Below are 17,829 nucleotides of genomic sequence, written 5' to 3'. Positions count from 1 at the left end.
CACAGTAGTGTGTTTTATTACTAAAAAATCCCAGCTGATCACAAACATCTGTAAATAATTCACAAGATTATATCTTAGTTATCAGTTTAGAATCTAATATATCTTTCGAAAATGTAGGAAAATGGAATCTACCTGTTTACCTGCACCTAGTATTTGCAAGATATTGCATGTAGGAAATAAATAAAGAATTCCACTGGTGTTCATATTTTACCCATTCCAGGAAATGCTATGAATTCTCCTGACACGTGAATTCTGGAGGTCTCCAAGGGAGTACGTTGCTTTTACTAATCATTATCAAACACACTGTTGTAGTGTCCATTTAAAATGGAATTGAAAGAACAAGGTGATATAATCTACTATCTTAGAACTTCTCTAAAAGTAAACTGACCCACTTACTCAACTTTGAGGAAGACTTCCTCCATCTTCATAAGAGATTCCTTCTGTTAATCAATTTTTCCAGCAACAGCTTTTCACTCACGGTTCTTAAAGGCCCCACAGATAACTGCTAAATAACTGAGCCACTTGTGTGTGCATGGGGGGAGGCACAACAGTTTTGAAAACGAGAGACTAATTTGTAGTCATGAGCTGTGATCAGGCAGAAATAAACAGCACGCTATAGCTTTTGTGCAGTACCTAGGAATTGGTCTGACTTGTAAGCTCTGTCAGCCTAATATGCAAATGGTGCACTACTTGCATAATAGGCAAGTGCTACAGGTAATGCCACAATACTTGACTGTGAAGGTATGGGTCAACTGAACCTACCAATACTGGATGTCAGCTTTGTAACATAATGTAATGATGATGAAGTGAATGACGTGTAGCCTCCTTTGAGCACACAGCTATAGGCCTGACTGGTGAGCACAGTAATACCACTCTTATTCTTATCACCACTGTGGTTGTTCTACCAGTAGATAACATGCATCCTATACTCCAGATGGATGCAAAAGTTTTGAATGATATCTTTTGCCGACGTACCATTGTTACTGTCAAAAGTTTTAACTACACGATTTGAGATCTGAATCTACCCATAGCCCACATCTCTACTGATGAGACAAGTTAATGTTTCAGGATGGTGTTGCAGTTGGATGCACTTCTGAGCTGTCCCATGTAAACACTGGCATCTACTAATTAAACTTCAGCACCAGACTGTGTGTTCATTGTGCTCTCATTGCTTTACAACAGTTTCTTAGTTTCAAGCAGTTGTTTTTCCTGTGCAGCTAACAACAGTTGTGTATGAGAAGATATTTATGTGGTGGAACTTGTTTCACAGCCCCAAAGTAAGTAAGATGGGGCTTACGTTACACATAGTTCAAATGAAGAAATAAACAAGTGGAATGGATATATCAGTGGCCTTCAATCATTTTATGCAACTAGTTTGGCAAAAGGTTAACATAAAAGGTTCTAAGTTGTGGCAGACAATAATGTAAATGCCAAAGTTTTCATTACTTTATATGCTTTTTTAACTATGGTATAAGTGATTTTCCTCAACACTTTCAGCTTTTGTATTATATGCGTCAGTTCAATTCCACAATGGGTTACTCCCAACTAATGTGTTCACATGTGAATGTGCTAGATTAATTTCCTTTGATGCAATGCAGCTTCAAATGGCTCTGAGCACTATGGGACTTAACATCTGAGGTTATCAGTCCCCTAGAACTTAGAACTACTTAAACCTAACTAACCTAAGGACATCACACACATCCATGCCGAGGCAGGATTCGAACCTGCGACCGTAGCAGTCTCGCGGTTCCGGACTGAAGCGTCTAGAACCGCACGGCCACCGCGGCCGGCAATGCAGCTTCATTGCAAGTGTATTCTGTAGTAGTACAATGGAGTACTTATACTTAAAATGCTAATCACAGAGTTTACTTGCAGTTATCTAAATCTGAGGCAACTATTCACTAACATATTTTGCTAAAGCAAAGTGGTCATACTAAAAAGTAATGCATACACCATAGAGTTCTTTAGCATGCACTGACACTCCTTGTAATGTTATCCTCTTAGATGACCGCAATATTTTTGCACTCTGATAGCAATTCTTTGGGTAGCACAAATGCATTGATGGTTTGGCCACTTGTTTGATTTCATGCAGTTGTTATTATTAAAAAGGCATAATACAAAGACCACTTGCAGCCATTAACATAGGGCAGCCTACAAAGCCTCTAGTGAATGTATGAGTGTTACATATTAGTACATAAATTTGATCCCTGACAATTATGAAACTTATTTCGACAGTCTGTGTACTTTCTGACGAGAAATGTCCTGAATAATCTATCTAGTAGTTCGATGTCAGTATTTCCTGGATGGACACTACAGGTGTTTTAGATATCATAATGTCTAGAATTGAAACAGTTTCATTTTGACAGGTGTGTACTGAAATGACAAGTCTGGCTGTACATAATATTACCCTGGTATGGTAGGTGTCACGGAACTTGCACGTTAGCGGTTACCTCTGCTAACTCATTAACCTTGGTTTGGTACACATTTCAATTCTTAGGAGCATGGTTTTTTGTGTTTGTGTGTAATAAAGATGGTGAATGAGAGACGCAGTAACATTGACACAAAATATACGTAACAGCACATGAATTATTACTTTTCCTATCGTACGTTTCACATATGCATCTGACTCAGTGTTGTTAGCCGTCAATTCTACGATGCGATATAATTGAGCACTGAGTCGTTTGCAAAAATATACCACGTCACTGATGTCAGTTATCAAGCCGGCAAATAATTACACGTGGTAAACAGTTTATAGAGGTTTTGCAGAACTTACAGGGTGCATGCATAGTGTCAATTTCAAAGTTAAAATTAATAACGCCTCTCACAAAAAAGTAAACAATTTACAACTAACGGTTTACAATTGCCGCGGTTTCAACAGCAACATGCCAGGTGCCATATCTTTCCCGACTATGATTTATAACAAACAGCCACTTACACTTATATTCCTACAGAAAGCTTCTCTAATTCATTTTATATTTTCATCTCCAATGTTTATCAATGTCATTATTTGACTTAACCTCAAAACATTATCACTTTAGCATTTCTGCAATGGATGTCAAGTGTCAACGCGCGTGAAAGGATACAAAACAAATGCTACCGGAGATTCCACGTTCTAGTGCTGTAATTCTCTCAGTGAGAATCTGCTTCAAATGTCGCATATAAAATTATGACAAAGTTATGTCCATTCAACTCAGTCTCTCTCCGTTCCTTCACTGAAATTGTTTGCAAGACATAGAAATATTGGATTCAATATTACTGATTTCGTTGTTACGTTGGTGGTACTGTACTAGTGTCAGATTAGCAGCAGCGTGCAAGAGTGTAGGTGTATGTTTGTTTTCAGGTGATATTGAGGTGTTGGACAGGAGGAAAGAACGCGGCCGGCTGTTCACAAAAAAAAAGAAAAAGATTAAACAAGAATGGATAAAGAACGGTAAAACATGGTTTAAAATGCAGTACAGTCATATAGCTGCATTTATGTTAATCCACTTGTCTGAACTAACATGTAAAGTACGAAAGGAAGTGTATTTTCACTTCGAGCATTAGAAAAGAAGTTGCACAATTCATATACGCAATTGACTAATACTTTAATAACATATTTAAAAAGGGAGACCCTCCTTTTCATACGACCGGAATGTCAGTCTCGTTTGTCCTGTACCTTTACATTTGGATACCGATGATTTATCTTGCATCGTAATTAAGTGAATGTGATCGAACAGTGTCAAAAGTGGGTAGCGTCAAAATACCCAAATCTCTTGTCTAATCATCGGATAGCAATTCACTAGTTTTTATTTTCCCCCACCGTAAATGCTCGTTCCTTTCTAAAATTTTGGCGCTTGCACTATTCAGTTGTTGTAGTCGCCGCAACAACCTTCATTTGCTTTTTTTCAAATGAGCCCGTAACTATACATTATTAGTAACTGGAACCTTTTGGGACTGACTTCAGTTTCTCCACTCGTGAAATAACTTGTCAGATTTTTACCTCTTTTATCTGCATAAATAATATCCCAGCAACCTTAAATGACTACCGCAAAAACTGCAATTTTTCAAATGGCTAAAGCACATTAATCAAAAAGCCCAAACCCGCCCAAGCCACACACTGTCCATATCAAAGCACGAATCTGGTCCACAAGTAATAGAAGCTTGTTTTCTGAATGAATGAATAGCGCTTGCTGGTATTGATATACAGGGTGCTAGAGGTTTATGTAGAGATATTGTGATCATTGGTACTGTAATATATGCACCCCAGCCTAACACACTTCTACATTTGCATCTTCACACAAACATGTCACATAATTTACTACGTGATGTTTTCTGCATGGTTGTAAGTGTACCACTGAGTGTACTACTACTGTCAGTACAGACCATCCGTTTTGTGTCCGCACTTCAACACCCGACCTCCTGCGCTGGAAAAAATTAGCATTACTGGCTTACTCTGGCCCCATGTACTTGGAGGTGCTAACCAACCCAAAAAGTACTACATATTCATAATAGCTATTAATCTGAAATTGAAGTAAATGCTGATATAATGATGTTCAGTACACTGGCCTCAGCACCAATAAAAATATCTGCTCTTATACCAGTAACACCCTGCATAAATTAATGGTCTTAAACAAAATGAAACCACTTGTGGAAATTTCTTTGGTGTCCAGCTGGATAATAATCTGAAATGGCATAGGCACAGTGATAGACTTCCAAGGAACTCTGTTAAGTATGTTTTGCACTGGACAGCCTTCCTCATGTTGTTCAGTTGAACCTGAGGGAGCTACCTTATGTTACATACATCATTTTCTGTTATGGAACTATTTTCTGTGATGATGCACTTAAATTAAATAAAATTAAAAAGTAAAAATTAATAGAACATTGTGCAAAGCGGATAACATAAGTTGCAGAAATCTCTTTAAAACTCTTACTTTTACTGTACAGAACATTAAGATGTAAATGGTATTTTGTTTCTGTTTATTTCTTTATCCATCCTTAGGTCATAAATACTGTATGAGTGTTATTCAAATGTACACAAAATTTTATGTGAATTCTTAACAAGGAAATACACAAGTATATGCTTAAAATAATACTCACAAGATGATACAAACTGATTTGTACACAGTAATACAAACTTATGTACATTACTGCTTCTCTTGCTATAAATTTACGGGCTGTTCTTCGTATGCATAGACCCTTTACCCACAACAGTGATCCAGTAAATGATTACATTGGAAAACACCTGTCCGTTAAATATGCAAACACGATGAAAATGCTAAGGGAAGAAAAGATAGTATTTCAGTTATGGCTTAATATAAATGTACTGGCAAAATGTTATTGGCCAACATAGTTTGCTTCAAATTTATTTCTGTCTTCTAAGTTTCTATGTAGACACGCAATCAATTGTAAAGTTAACGTTGATGTCACACATTTGCGTTTTTGGCAAATTGCCTGTTGGCATATGTCTCGGATCCTTTGGCTGACACATGTTTGATGATTTTTCTGTTTTTCACCAGCAGTGGAAGGTGATGTTTGACAATGCCACCACTCATGCTTGTGAAACAACAGAAAAAGTGCCAAACAAACATCAGTCAGAGAACCTGAGACAGAGCCCATAGGCAATTTGGGAAATACGGAAGCGTCCGATCCCGCCCGTCTGCTTTGACCCATGACGTCACAAATACGGCGGGAATGACCATAAACCACGATTCCAACATGGCGCATATAAAGTCGTTACGTACACATTATGAGGATGAAAATACATCGAAAAACAAACACACACACATTCCACAAAAAGCCTAATGACACTAACGGGATAAGTGAGGGAAATAGGGGTTTTTTGGGTGAGGACAAACTAATTATAAACAAATTTAGACACCCACCCCTATACAAAACCACGCAAAACGACGAAAAAACCGACATCCCAAAACTCCCCAAATACCACTAAACACATCATCTGGAATTGGACACTTCCCTTGACCTATATAGCTCAACAGCAGCTCCGGATCCCATAAATTAGGACCTAACACTTCCCTTGACCTATATAGCTCAAAAACATCACCCGACACCAATACCAACATTCACAGCCACACATTTGGATCGAACACTTCCCTTGACCTGTTATCCTTATGACATTTCCACATACAGCCGTCCCTGGTTCGAGACGCTGGAACTTACAGTAAGCCTCATTTATTCACGGCATACTGAACATTTCACGACTTCATCCAAAAATCCAAATAGTTGAAGAAATTTTATTAGAGACAATGCACTGTGCCCCATCATAGCTGACAACTGAAAACTGTTGACCCTGTCAGTCATATCCATACCTACCAAAGACATAAAAAAAGCAATTTGCCAAAGTTCACACACGACGCCCCACTCGCAAACTAAACCAAAAAACGTCACCTAACACACCACCAGAGAGCGCCACTGATCGCATCAAAATGACACCTACAAACACGCCACTCTCACAAACTAAATTCCGCGCCATCGTGACGTCACACACCACAACAGCCTTACGTCACGGGTCAGAGCCGACGGGTTGGATCGGACGCTTCCGTTGACCCGCAATTTGTCAACAAAAGGCCACAAAAGCCTTAACAATTCTGCCTCTGTGATTTCTTTTTGTTCACTATGTTGGTGTACTGTATCATTTTGAGTGTTGTGGCTATGAAAATATGAGTTGATCTGCAAATCTTTATGAATATTAGTCTGCAGTCTGTTTGTAAATGCATGCATGTTGTTTGGAGAGCCCTCATCTGTAATGAAAAAATTATTTTAGGCAGCAAGTGGCAGTACCCCAAAGAGATTTTTCCCCATTTTGCAAGAGACTGTAAATAACCAAAGTATGGCTTCCTAGCACACTATAAGATACAAACATCTGAGATAATTCTTAGAGCAAAACTGGCGGAATTGATTTTCTGTGCACATTTTCTGCATAGCAGTTTTGTAGCTGTTACTCAGTTCAAGGCTTTGTCATCCAAAAAAATTTTGGCTTATTCATTTTTTTCCAAATTGCATGTAATTTGTTTGTTGATATTTAATGTCAACCTGTGTGCATTGAATGAAGAGTTTCAGATACTTGAGGACCTGATAATCTGTGAATAGCGCGACACAAGCAGCACTATCTGAGAAGCGTAATTATTAGTATTATTTTTTTTCCCATATCTGGTACTAAACCGATTTCATTGTTAGAGTATGCTAACATCAATTCTGCAATTGTTCATTTTCATAGGTATAATTCAAACCACATTTTGCAAGACCAAGCACTTCCAATTTTTCAAAAATGATGCCATGATTAATAGTTTCAGATGTATGGGAGGGATCTAAATTAATTCTTACTGCACTGTTTTTTTCCTCAATTTCTAATATTGTTCAGCGAAGCACTTTACTGCTGTTTCTGTGCTTTTACATGCCTTATGGTCATTTAGATATCTGTTGACTCAGTGTTTGATCAGTTTTTATAAAGTTTTGGAAAATACTATAAGGAGTGATAGTGGTCAATAGTTTCTACACTGTACTTATGACGATTTTCAACCTTTTGGGAAAATCTCCTTCACTAAATGATAAGTTGACAGTGTATGCCGGCTTCGTATTCCAGTATTTATTTTTATTAAATTTGTTTATTTTTTATTATTATTTGGCTTTAAATGATGATCTAATTGTCTAGAAACAAATGTGTTGCCATTCACAATACAGTTATTCACATTGTAAATAAGAAGTAGAGTCATATCTTGAGTTGCCTAATAGTCATTATAAATTACGCTGTCATGGCATATACTCAAGGGCTGTTCATATGGAGGAGGATTTTGATAGAAAATGGTTGTGGACCATAATTGTTTAGCAGTTTATTTTACCTATATATTACGGTAGTATCTGTTCCCGGAGGAACACATACCGTGGATGACCATGCAGCTTTGCTAGAAATGAAATGATAATTAAATAGACACCCTAGCTGCAAACAGGCGTTGATATACTTCACTGGGGACATGTTGAAAATGTGTGCCCCGACCGGGACTCGAACCCGGGATCTCCTGCTTACATGGCAGACGCTCTATACATCTGAGCCACCGAGGGCACAGAGGATAGTGCGTCTGCAGGGACTTATCCCTTGCACGCTCCCCGTGAGATCCACATTCCCAACATGTCCACACCACTACATTCGTAGTGCGCCTAATAGATGTTTGCCCATCATACTCATTACTCGTGGCAGATTAATCTACCAAGTCCCATACGAGTTCGGGCATAGCGTGTGCATTCACACTAGAAGGTCAATGGCCGGGAAGCCATATTTTAACTATATATGACGGTAGTATCTGTTCCCGGAGGAACACATACCGTGGATGACCATGCAGCTTTGCTAGAAATGAAATGATAATTAAATAGACACCCTAGCTGCTAACAGGCGTTGATATACTTCACTGGGGACATGTTGAAAATGTGTGCCCCGACCGGGACTCGAACCCGGGATCTCCTGCTTACATAGCAGACGCTCTATCCATCTGTGCCCTTGGTGGCTCAGATGGATAGAGCGTCTGCCATGTAAGCAGGAGATCCCTGGTTCGAGTCCCGGTCGGAGCACACATTGTTAACATGTACCCAGTGAAGTATATCAACACCTGTTTGCAGCTAGGGTGTCTATTTAATTATCATTTCATTTCTAGCAAAGCTGCATGGTCATCCACGGTATGTGTTCCTCCGGGAACAGATACTATGTCATATATAGTTAAAATATAGCTTCCCGGCCATTGACCTTCTTGTGTGAATGCACACGCTATGCCCGAACTCCTATGGGACTTGGTAGATTAATCTGCCACGAGTAATGAGTATGATGGGCTAACATCTATTAGGCTCACTACGAATGTAGTGGTGTGGACATGTTGGGAATGTGGATCTCACGGGGAGCGTGCAAGGGATAAGTCCCTGCAGACGCACTATCCTCTGTGCCCTCGGTGGCTCAGATGTATAGAGCGTCTGCCATGTAAGCAGGAGATCCCGGGTTCGAGTCCCGGTCGGGGCACACATTTTCAACATGTCCCCAGTGAAGTATATCAACGCCTGTTTGCAGCTGGGGTGTCTATTTAATTATCATTTCATTTCTAGCAAAGCTGCATGGTCATCCATGGTATGTGTTCCTCCGGGAACAGATACTACCATCATATATAGTTAAAATATGGCTTCCCGGCCATTGACCTTCTTGTGTGAACGCACACGCTATGCCTGAACTCGTATGGGACTTGGTAGATTAATCTGCTACGAGTAATGAGTATGATGGGCAAACATCTATTAGGCGCACTATGAATGTAGTGGTGTGGACATGTTGGGAATGTGGATCTCACGGGGAGTGTGCAAGGGATAAGTCCCTGCAGACGCACTATCCTCTGTGCCCTCGGTAGCTCAGATGGATAGAGCATCTGCCATGTAAGCAGGAGATCCCGGGTTCGAGTCCCGGTCGGGGCACACATTTTCAACATGTCCCCAGTGAAGTATATCAACGCCTGTTTGCAGCTAGTGTGTCTATTTAATTATCATTTCAGTTTATTTTACATTTTGAGGATGAGAATAATGTAAGATTCCAAAAACAGAATTGAAGGCCAGTGCTTAACTTCAGAAAGTGAAAGTACATACCATGTATTAGCTTTTAAAACTACTGGTTTCTTTTTCGGGAATGAGGGCAAGGTAGGGTGGCATGGTTAAAAAGGAAGAGATGCGACATGGCTCTCAGGATGAGAGGGCCCACATGATGTGAGGACAGCCTCTCTTAAAGTTAAAAAATAAACCACACATTTTTGAACTCCTAAACCAACATTGGTGAGTCCATTTGCACAGAAATTGCAAATCTTGGGGAGCAACAGATTGGTAAGTTGAGATATTTTGCATATTTTTGTTCCATGATGTCATATGGGATAATGTTCTGGGGTAAGTCATATTTAAGAAAGAAAGTCAAACTGTTGATGAGTGATTGGCCGTTGCAATTTACACGAGAAAGAATGTATAGTGACAGTTGTAATCCTGTGCCAGACTGCACCTTAAACTAGACAATTAGGATATCTGAGCACACCTCCAGGCCCAACTCAAACTTTTTTAGTCACTGGTGCTTCCATCAATGGTTTTTGAATGCTACTAATGCAGTTTTGTTCACCAATATCCGGGTATAGCACCACAGGGAGAATTGAGTCAGCTGAGGAACATGACTTACCCTGCCACAGTGCACCGGAATGAAAGTAATGGATTGATCAGGGTGAAGTTAATGAAGATGCAAGCTGGTCCTCCAGCAACACTTTTCCCCCAGCAGTGCTATTCCCACATGTCTGCAGATTGAAGTGGCCAATGAAAATTTGTACCAAGGCCAGAACTGGGACCTCTGTCTCCAGCTCACTAGGCAGATGCACTTATCACTATGCTACCACATCACAGTGGCTTTACACAACTGCATAGACTACCCTATCATGCCTAGATATGGGTTCAAATCCCAGCCTTAGTCACTTCAGTCTGTATATTTTAGGTCTGTTAGAAAAATATCCAACACTTTCATTTTTTACCTTGGTGTGAATGCGTGAATTTTTTGCCGCCTTTTGATTGCATCAGTTGCTTGGCAAGCAACAGTTGAGTGAGGTAGTTGTAGTGCTCATGTCGGTTTTTCATTGCAAGGGATACTGGAAAGACTGAAACAGTGTTACATCATCAAATTTTGCTAGAAACTGGGTGTCAGCCAGGTGGAAACAATTGGAAAATTCAGACAACTTTTGGTAATGATGATGCAGGCACTGTGCAGATTAAGGAGTGGTACAACCAGTTTAAAGACGGCTGCGCAGCAGTGGAGAGTGAGCCACACTCCAGTCGGCCAACAGCATGCTGAAATGACCAGGTCATTGGCAAAATGAACAGTGTGGTGATTCAGGACCATCATGTGGCTATCAGAGCAACTGTGGAAGAGGGGCCACCAGCATTTTTTTGGCACATTCCATTATGACTGTAGTTTTGGCATGAAGAGTGTGTTGGTGAAATTCATGCTGAAACTGCCGATGACGGAGCAAAAGCAACTTCAGGTTGAAGTTTCGCAGGACATTCTGGACTCCACAGACAGTGACCTTGACTTTGTGAACACCATAATCACAGACAACAAGTCCCGTGTGAATGAGTATGACCCAGAAACCAAACCCCAGTTGTCACAGTGGAAGCATTCCTCGTCACCAAGGCCGAAGAAGGTCCACCAAGTGTGCAGCAATGTCAAAGTGATGCGACTGCTTTCTTTGACTCTCGCAGTGTGATAAACCATGAGTATATACCACAGGATCAATTAGTCACCAAAGAATGCTACCAGGATGTTCTCTGTCGCCTATGTGATGCTGTGTGACACAGGAGACATGACTTGCCGTCAACAGGAAATTGGCATCTCTGTCACGAGAAAGCTCCAGCACATTCCTCACACTTGATTCAGACTTATTTGGTGAAAAACCAGATTCCCGTGCTTCAACAGGCTCCTTAATCTCCTGATATGGTCCTCTGCGACTTCAGGCTGTTCCCCAAACTCAAGAGACTGTTGAAAGGAATGTGATATCAGATAAGAGAGGACATTATGGCTGCAATGACAGCTGAGCCATTCGGGAGGACGACGGTTCAATCCCGCGTCCGGCCATCCTGATTTAGGTTTTCCATGATTTCCCTAAATCGCTTCAGGCAAATGCCAGGATGGTTCCTCTAAAAGGGCACGGCCGACTTCCTTCCCCATCCTTCCCTAATCCGATGAGACCGATGACCTCGCTGTCTGGTCTCCTTCCCCAAACAACCCAACCCCAACAGCTGAGCCAAACTCCATTCTGAAAGGGGTGTTTTTGGCCTGCTTCCAGCTATGGCGGTACCAATGGCAGAAGTGTGTGGAGCCCAATGCTCCAGGTAAGCCAGTTCTTTGTCCCCAGCCAAAGGTCAGATACTTTCCTAACAAATCTCGTATAAGCCATAGGTGTTTGAGACCTAAAAAGGTCTCTGGAACCACATAGTTTCATTTGATTGAAGTATGTATGCCTGGGTTTCAGGCAGGATCTCCCATTTCATGTGAGTCTGAGGTGCTATTTCAATACAGTTGGAGAGCCTCTGCAGTGCTGCTCAAGTTTAGGGAGAATACCAGGTGGACTGAGGAGTGAATGGGAATTTGATCTGAGGAGACAGGTGTGTTAGGGTAGTCCGTGCAGCTGTGCAAAGTCACTGTGCAAGGTTGTTGTAGCGGTTAGCATATCTGCCTAGTGAGCAGGAGTCCTGAGTTTGAAATGTGACCTTGGTACAAATTTTCTTCATTTCAGTCTGCGTGTATACATCATAGATGTTTGAGACTTGAGAAAGTCTCTGGAACCATATTGTTTCATTGATTCTCACACACCTCCTGGGAGAACTTCTGGTAGTAGTGGTCAGAAAAACATAGGTGAAAATAGCAGTGAAAATGATAGTTTGAGGGTCGATTGTATAAACATCACTGAGGATCGAATTTGACATTAAAACAGAAATTGAATTATGTTCAGGGCTCAGAGCTATTGTATAATGCTAAACTTGAATCCACCAAAGAAGTTTCAGATTTGATCTTAGGTAGCACGTAACATGATTGGCAAAACAGCTAAAATTGGCTATTGACGTGATTGTTGCGCTTCAACTGCATATATTTATCATACATCATAGATTGTCGAATGTGTAATCCTATAACCGTGAGAGCAAGTAAACAGAAAAAGAAGCAATCATAAGACTTTTCTCAATACAAGAAAGATTTGCTGCTGGAAATAGTACTGGGTCAGTATAAAGATATAACTATATAACTGAGTGGGGGGGGGGTGGAGCGGTCATATAAAGTCACTGTGACCAACAAGATAAAGGCAGGGAGAGAATCTGCTGTTACTTTAATTCTCTCATGAGGCCAATATCTTATGTTCAGTTCTGCAAGGTGTTGCTACATCTGCTTTAAATAGATCACTGACCACTATTTGAAAAGTACCTGTGGTGTATTGCATTACAACACATTACATTACATTTCATTTCATTTTTATTGTCCCTTTTGATCATTTGTTGTACAAGGTATACAATATGATATTGGACAAGTCATTGTGATTTACAGTACATGTTTTTAAATCATACAAGAATATTTACATTGATGTAGGCATAATATTATCACAACTGAAGGTTCAGCTTCCATACATTATATTTAACCCAAGTAATTCAATGTTCTTTTTTTTAGTATTTGGCAATAAATTTTTATGTTTCAAGATATTCATCTATACTATTATAACATTTTTTGCAATAAATATTTATGGACAGCAGTTTTAAATTTTGAAGTGTCTTTTATTGTTTTAATGTTTGTAGGTAGCTTATTGTATAGTCTGTTTCCTATTTGCAATGGTCCATTCTGTTTTAGTGTTGTGTGTGCATGTTGAACATGTATGTGCTGCTTTCTCCTTGTGTTATATAGGTGGATACTCTGGTTAGTTGACACAAGATTGCCACTATTTTCTAAGATTTTCCTTACAAATATGATTACTAGTAAAATGTACAGACATGGTAGTGGAAGGATATGTAGTTTCTTGAATGAGGGCTTGCATGAGCTTCTTGATGCAGCATTTTCTATAGCTCTTACAATTCTCTTTTGGCATATCAAATAACTTTTGCTAGCAGATGCGTTTCCCCAAAATATTATGCTGTATCACAACAAGGATTCTGCCTGGGCGAAGTATACATCTTTTAGTGTCTCTTTTGATGTGCAGTCAGAAAGAATTTTGATAGTATAGCAAATGGTATTTAATTTTTTTGTAATGTATTTTGCATGTAGATCTTCTTGCATTCATATCCCAAGAAGTTTTGTAGAGCTTACATTTTCGAGGATTCCAGTAAACAACTCTGGTGCTAGTGGACATTTATTTTGCACTGTGTGTATATGCATTGTAACTGTTTATTACTAAGTTGTTTCCAGAAAACCAGTCTGTAATGTGGGTGGTACTTTTTTCAATCTCAAGTAGTAATTCTTCTTTGGTCCTTCCTTTTATTATCTCATTTGTGTCATCCGCAAATTTTATGTAATTATGGCATGGTCTAGTCGGTTCTAAGTCATTTACAAAGAGTAGAAACAGAACTGGTCCTAGAATAGAGCCTTGGGGTACACCATACTTGATGCTCTGCTTTTTGAGCAGTAGCACTTTATTTTGTTCCCTTCTTGGATAATAAGCTCAACTAATTCCTCTCTGTTTTGGAGATATGATTTTATCCATTTATAGGTTGGGCCTGTAATACCTACAGATTCAAGTTTCTGAAGCAAGATGTTGTGATTGATGACATCGAATGCTTTAGAGAGGTCTAGAAATATAGCTGAGAATGTTCTTTACTGTCTATTGCATTTAAGGCTTCATTTAGGAATGCAAAGATAGCTGTCTCAGTAGATTTAGATTATCGGAATCCATGTTGAGTATTTGAGAAATAATTATTTTTTCTATGAAACTGATTAGTCTTTTATAATAGATTTTTCAATTATTCTGGAAAAACCAGATAAAGTGAGATTGGCCTGTAGTTTAATACTTCTGTTTTCATCCTTTCTTGAACAGGGGTTTTACTTTCGCTATCTTCAATTTTTCTGGGAACACCTCTTCTGATAGAGACCAGTTACAGATGTTGACAAGTGGTCTGGCTATGAGGGGAGCACATTTTTTTAAGATGTAGTCAGGGATATTGTCAGTACCAACAAAGAATTTGGGCTTCAGTTCTTTGATTATATAAAGTATTACCTTTTCATTGGTGGGGTATAGAAAAATAGATTTGTTATTTATAGTACATCTGGATTGATTTATAGGAGTACACTGTAAATTTTGATTTATAAGATGTTTAGCTATCTGTGTAAAGATGATGACTCCGTCTTTAGGCCACAAGTGGCCCTTCCGGGACCGTCCGGCCGCCGTGTCATCTTCCGAGGAAGATGCGGATAAGGAGGGGCGTGTGGTCAGCACACCGCACTCCCGACCGTTAGGACGGTATTCTTTGACCGAAGCCGCTACTAATCGGTCGAGTAGCTCCTCAATTGGCATCACGAGGCTGAGTGCACCCCGAAAAATGGCAACAGCACATGGCGGCGGGACGGTGACCCATCCAAGCGCCGGCCACGCCCGACAGCGCTTAACTTCGGTGATCTCACGGGAACCGGTGTAGCCACTGCGGCAAGGCCGTTGCCTTCTGTGTAAAGTAGGAATTAAATTTATTTGCAATTTTTGTAGGTTCAGTTATTACAGTTGAGTTCTCCATTAGGCAGTTTTATGGAAGTCTATCTGTTCTGCCACAGTTTCTTTCCTGGCAATATTCCATATGGCTTTCATCTTATTGGTGGAATTTTTTATATATGTGTCATTTGCCATTATTTTTGCTTGTTTGACAAAATTTTAATATCTTTTTTATAGGTTTTGTAATAAGAGTCAAATTCTGGTGATGTGAGTTGTTTGGACAATCTGTGCAGTAATCTTTTTTTCTTTGAAGATACTAGAATCCCAGGAGTAATCCATTTATTTTTTGTTTTCCTTGTGTATATTTTCCTCTGGGTAGGAGGGAAGCACAGTTCAAAATAGTAGGAAAAATTGTTAATAAATTTATTATATTTTCCATCTGCGTGTTTGCAATTATAAGTCTCTCCCCAGCTTTCTTTTCTCAAGTAATGGAGAAAATTGTTTATATTTTCATTACTGTAGTTTCTACTGGTGGTTGTCAGGCAGTGTTTAAGCTGTAGCTCTGTTCCATATTCAGAGAGAGTTTTTGAGCTTTGTGATCCCCAAAGCCTGTGTTTAGTGTTTCTATTGTATAGTTCATTTCTTCATTTACAAAAATCTGATGAATCGTGGAACATGAAGTCTTTGTGATACGAGTTGCTTTTTCTATGGTGGATTTCATGTTAAAAGTTTGCAAGAGATTCAGTAATTCATTCTTTTCTTTGATGTCCTTTGCAAAGTCAATATTAAAATCACCACATAGTATAAATCGCAAAGTTAACAGCAGCATGCAATTGCAGTCTGATAGTCCGTGAGCCTTAGTTGCAACTGTTCTACAGTGCATTTCTCAACACAAAACCTCATCTTAATTGACTTGTTATTTAACTCCAAGAGTGGGTTCACCCTTTCACGTAACATGTCGGGGGCTCGTCGGGTCTTGTCATCATCGTCTTCAGCGGACACATCTGAATGCTCAGATATTTGTAATGTAAATGAAAGAAAACAATATAATTCACACCGTATATGGTTATTGCACACAGAATTTTGCCCAAAACTGGTCCAGAATTCTCGGAAAACGGAGTGTATGGTATGGTTTCAATGGTATGGAATGGCATGTTAATGTTGTTATAATTATCTTTGTGACCAATAAAGTAGAGAAAGTAGTAACAAATGAAAAAATTTTAAGGATTGAGGTGCGTTCAAACACATGACATTCTGTGCTGCAGTCCACTGTGCTACCTGTGATCCACTGCGACGAATGCAATTGGGATCTGTGGTTAATATATTTCAGAACACTTGCTTATGTTCTATTTATCAATGCACATGTAGTTTAAGGATGTATTTGGTAGTTTAAAAATTTAATACAAATTGCACAGTTACTGCTCCTTGAGCCGAAAGAGACATATGTTAAGTAATGTTGATTTGTTATTGGCTGCTGTCAAAATTCCCATACGTTACTGTTCACTGCAAATATTTCAATTTTTCCTTTCTTACTCTGCTGCTAAGTGTGTATAAAATGCCTTTGAACTAATCACATAAATTGTGAATCATCTCCCAACAGCTGGTATCAGACTGATCATTAATTACACATGGTAGCCTATAATTTCCTTAACCTAACATTCCAGATCATAAAAAAGTATTTGGCTTATCAGTGGTGTGAGAATGGCATATTCACATATTTACTTGCCATTTTTTGTGTTAATAACAACTTTTTTGTTGGTATCCGCTAAAAACAAAAGGATGAATTGATGTGCTGCTACACTATAAACTGATGATTACAGCTGAATCCGAATTTGAACTGTGAATTTTTATCGATCAATTATGATCCAACTTCACAGCAATGTGATATAGGATTAACATTTATACAGTGTAGATTTTGAGGTTAAGCTTGATCCAAGGTCATTTTCTGTCTTAACCTAAGGTTAAAATCTTTCGGCCCTGAGACAGGTTTGGAAGCATTCTCAGCTAGCTTGTAGGTCAAAGTGACAGCTTGCAATATGTGGAAAAGAGTTGTCGCTACATATCTGTTACATTGCATGTTCAGCAAATTACTACAGTGTGCACTGATCTAATTTCATGCCATTGCATATTCATCAATTTCATAATCACTGATGGATTCATATCATTTCAGTACTTTAAATGACTTCATATACAGTAAATGTAAAATTTACCTCCTTGTCTATGATTCATGTCATTTTGTATTTCTGTACAAAGACTTTCAAGGCACTACTGATAGAAGCAAGAAGCTGTTGATCCCTGAAATGAGAAAAAAGTTACAAATGTATCTTATTAACTACTCATTATACAAATTATTTAATTAACTCATTTCAAGATTTGTTAACGTTAGGGCATGTATTCTTGCATTAAAGGCATCCTTGCAATTTTTAATTTATGACCTGTGTAGGCAGCAATTGAATATAACTTTGATTATTGTTAAGCATTGTTATGGCACACAGAATCTGTTTCCGACAGCTGTTTCTCTGGGATGGCATCTACAGAATGTGATAATTAAGTCAAACATTGATTAAAAAACCAGGTTTCTGAATGGTAATGTCAAAACTGGTATCTTCTCTTGTTAGCAAATACTTGGCCGCTACTAGTCCACAGATGTGTACTAGATCTTTGAGGCTGT

The 17,829-nt window shown here is 39.1% G+C and overlaps 2 protein-coding genes and 1 non-coding gene across 5 annotated transcripts in view; 2 read left to right on the top strand and 1 right to left on the bottom strand.

Moving 5' to 3' along the window:
- The window catches only part of LOC126235777 (endoplasmic reticulum-Golgi intermediate compartment protein 2), a 93,061-nt gene extending 89,809 nt beyond the window's left edge, over nucleotides 1-3,252 (bottom strand). Inside the window, exon 1 of one of the 3 annotated variants that reach the window (XM_049944580.1) lies at nucleotides 3,098-3,252. The gene's annotated coding sequence lies outside the window, so the exon portion shown is untranslated. The other 2 variants (XM_049944579.1, XM_049944581.1) reach the window with 2 other exon arrangements.
- A 25-nt stretch (nucleotides 3,253-3,277) lies between these two features.
- LOC126235774 (protein FAN-like) overlaps nucleotides 3,278-17,829 on the top strand; it is a 163,455-nt gene continuing 148,903 nt past the window's right edge. Inside the window, exon 1 of the mRNA XM_049944576.1 lies at nucleotides 3,278-3,430. Coding sequence (XP_049800533.1) covers nucleotides 3,417-3,430 — 14 coding nt within the window. The 5' untranslated portion in view covers nucleotides 3,278-3,416. The remainder of the gene's footprint in view (nucleotides 3,431-17,829) is intronic.
- On the top strand, nucleotides 9,364-9,438 carry Trnat-ugu (transfer RNA threonine (anticodon UGU)). The gene has a single exon. It is a non-coding gene; the product is annotated as a tRNA-Thr (tRNA).

The sequence above is a fragment of the Schistocerca nitens genome, chromosome 2, assembly GCF_023898315.1.
Source record: "Schistocerca nitens isolate TAMUIC-IGC-003100 chromosome 2, iqSchNite1.1, whole genome shotgun sequence".
In the NCBI taxonomy this organism is placed as follows: Eukaryota; Metazoa; Arthropoda; class Insecta; order Orthoptera; family Acrididae; genus Schistocerca; species Schistocerca nitens.
The sequence above is the reverse complement of the archived record's forward strand: the minus strand, read 5'-3'. Positions and strand labels throughout refer to the sequence as shown.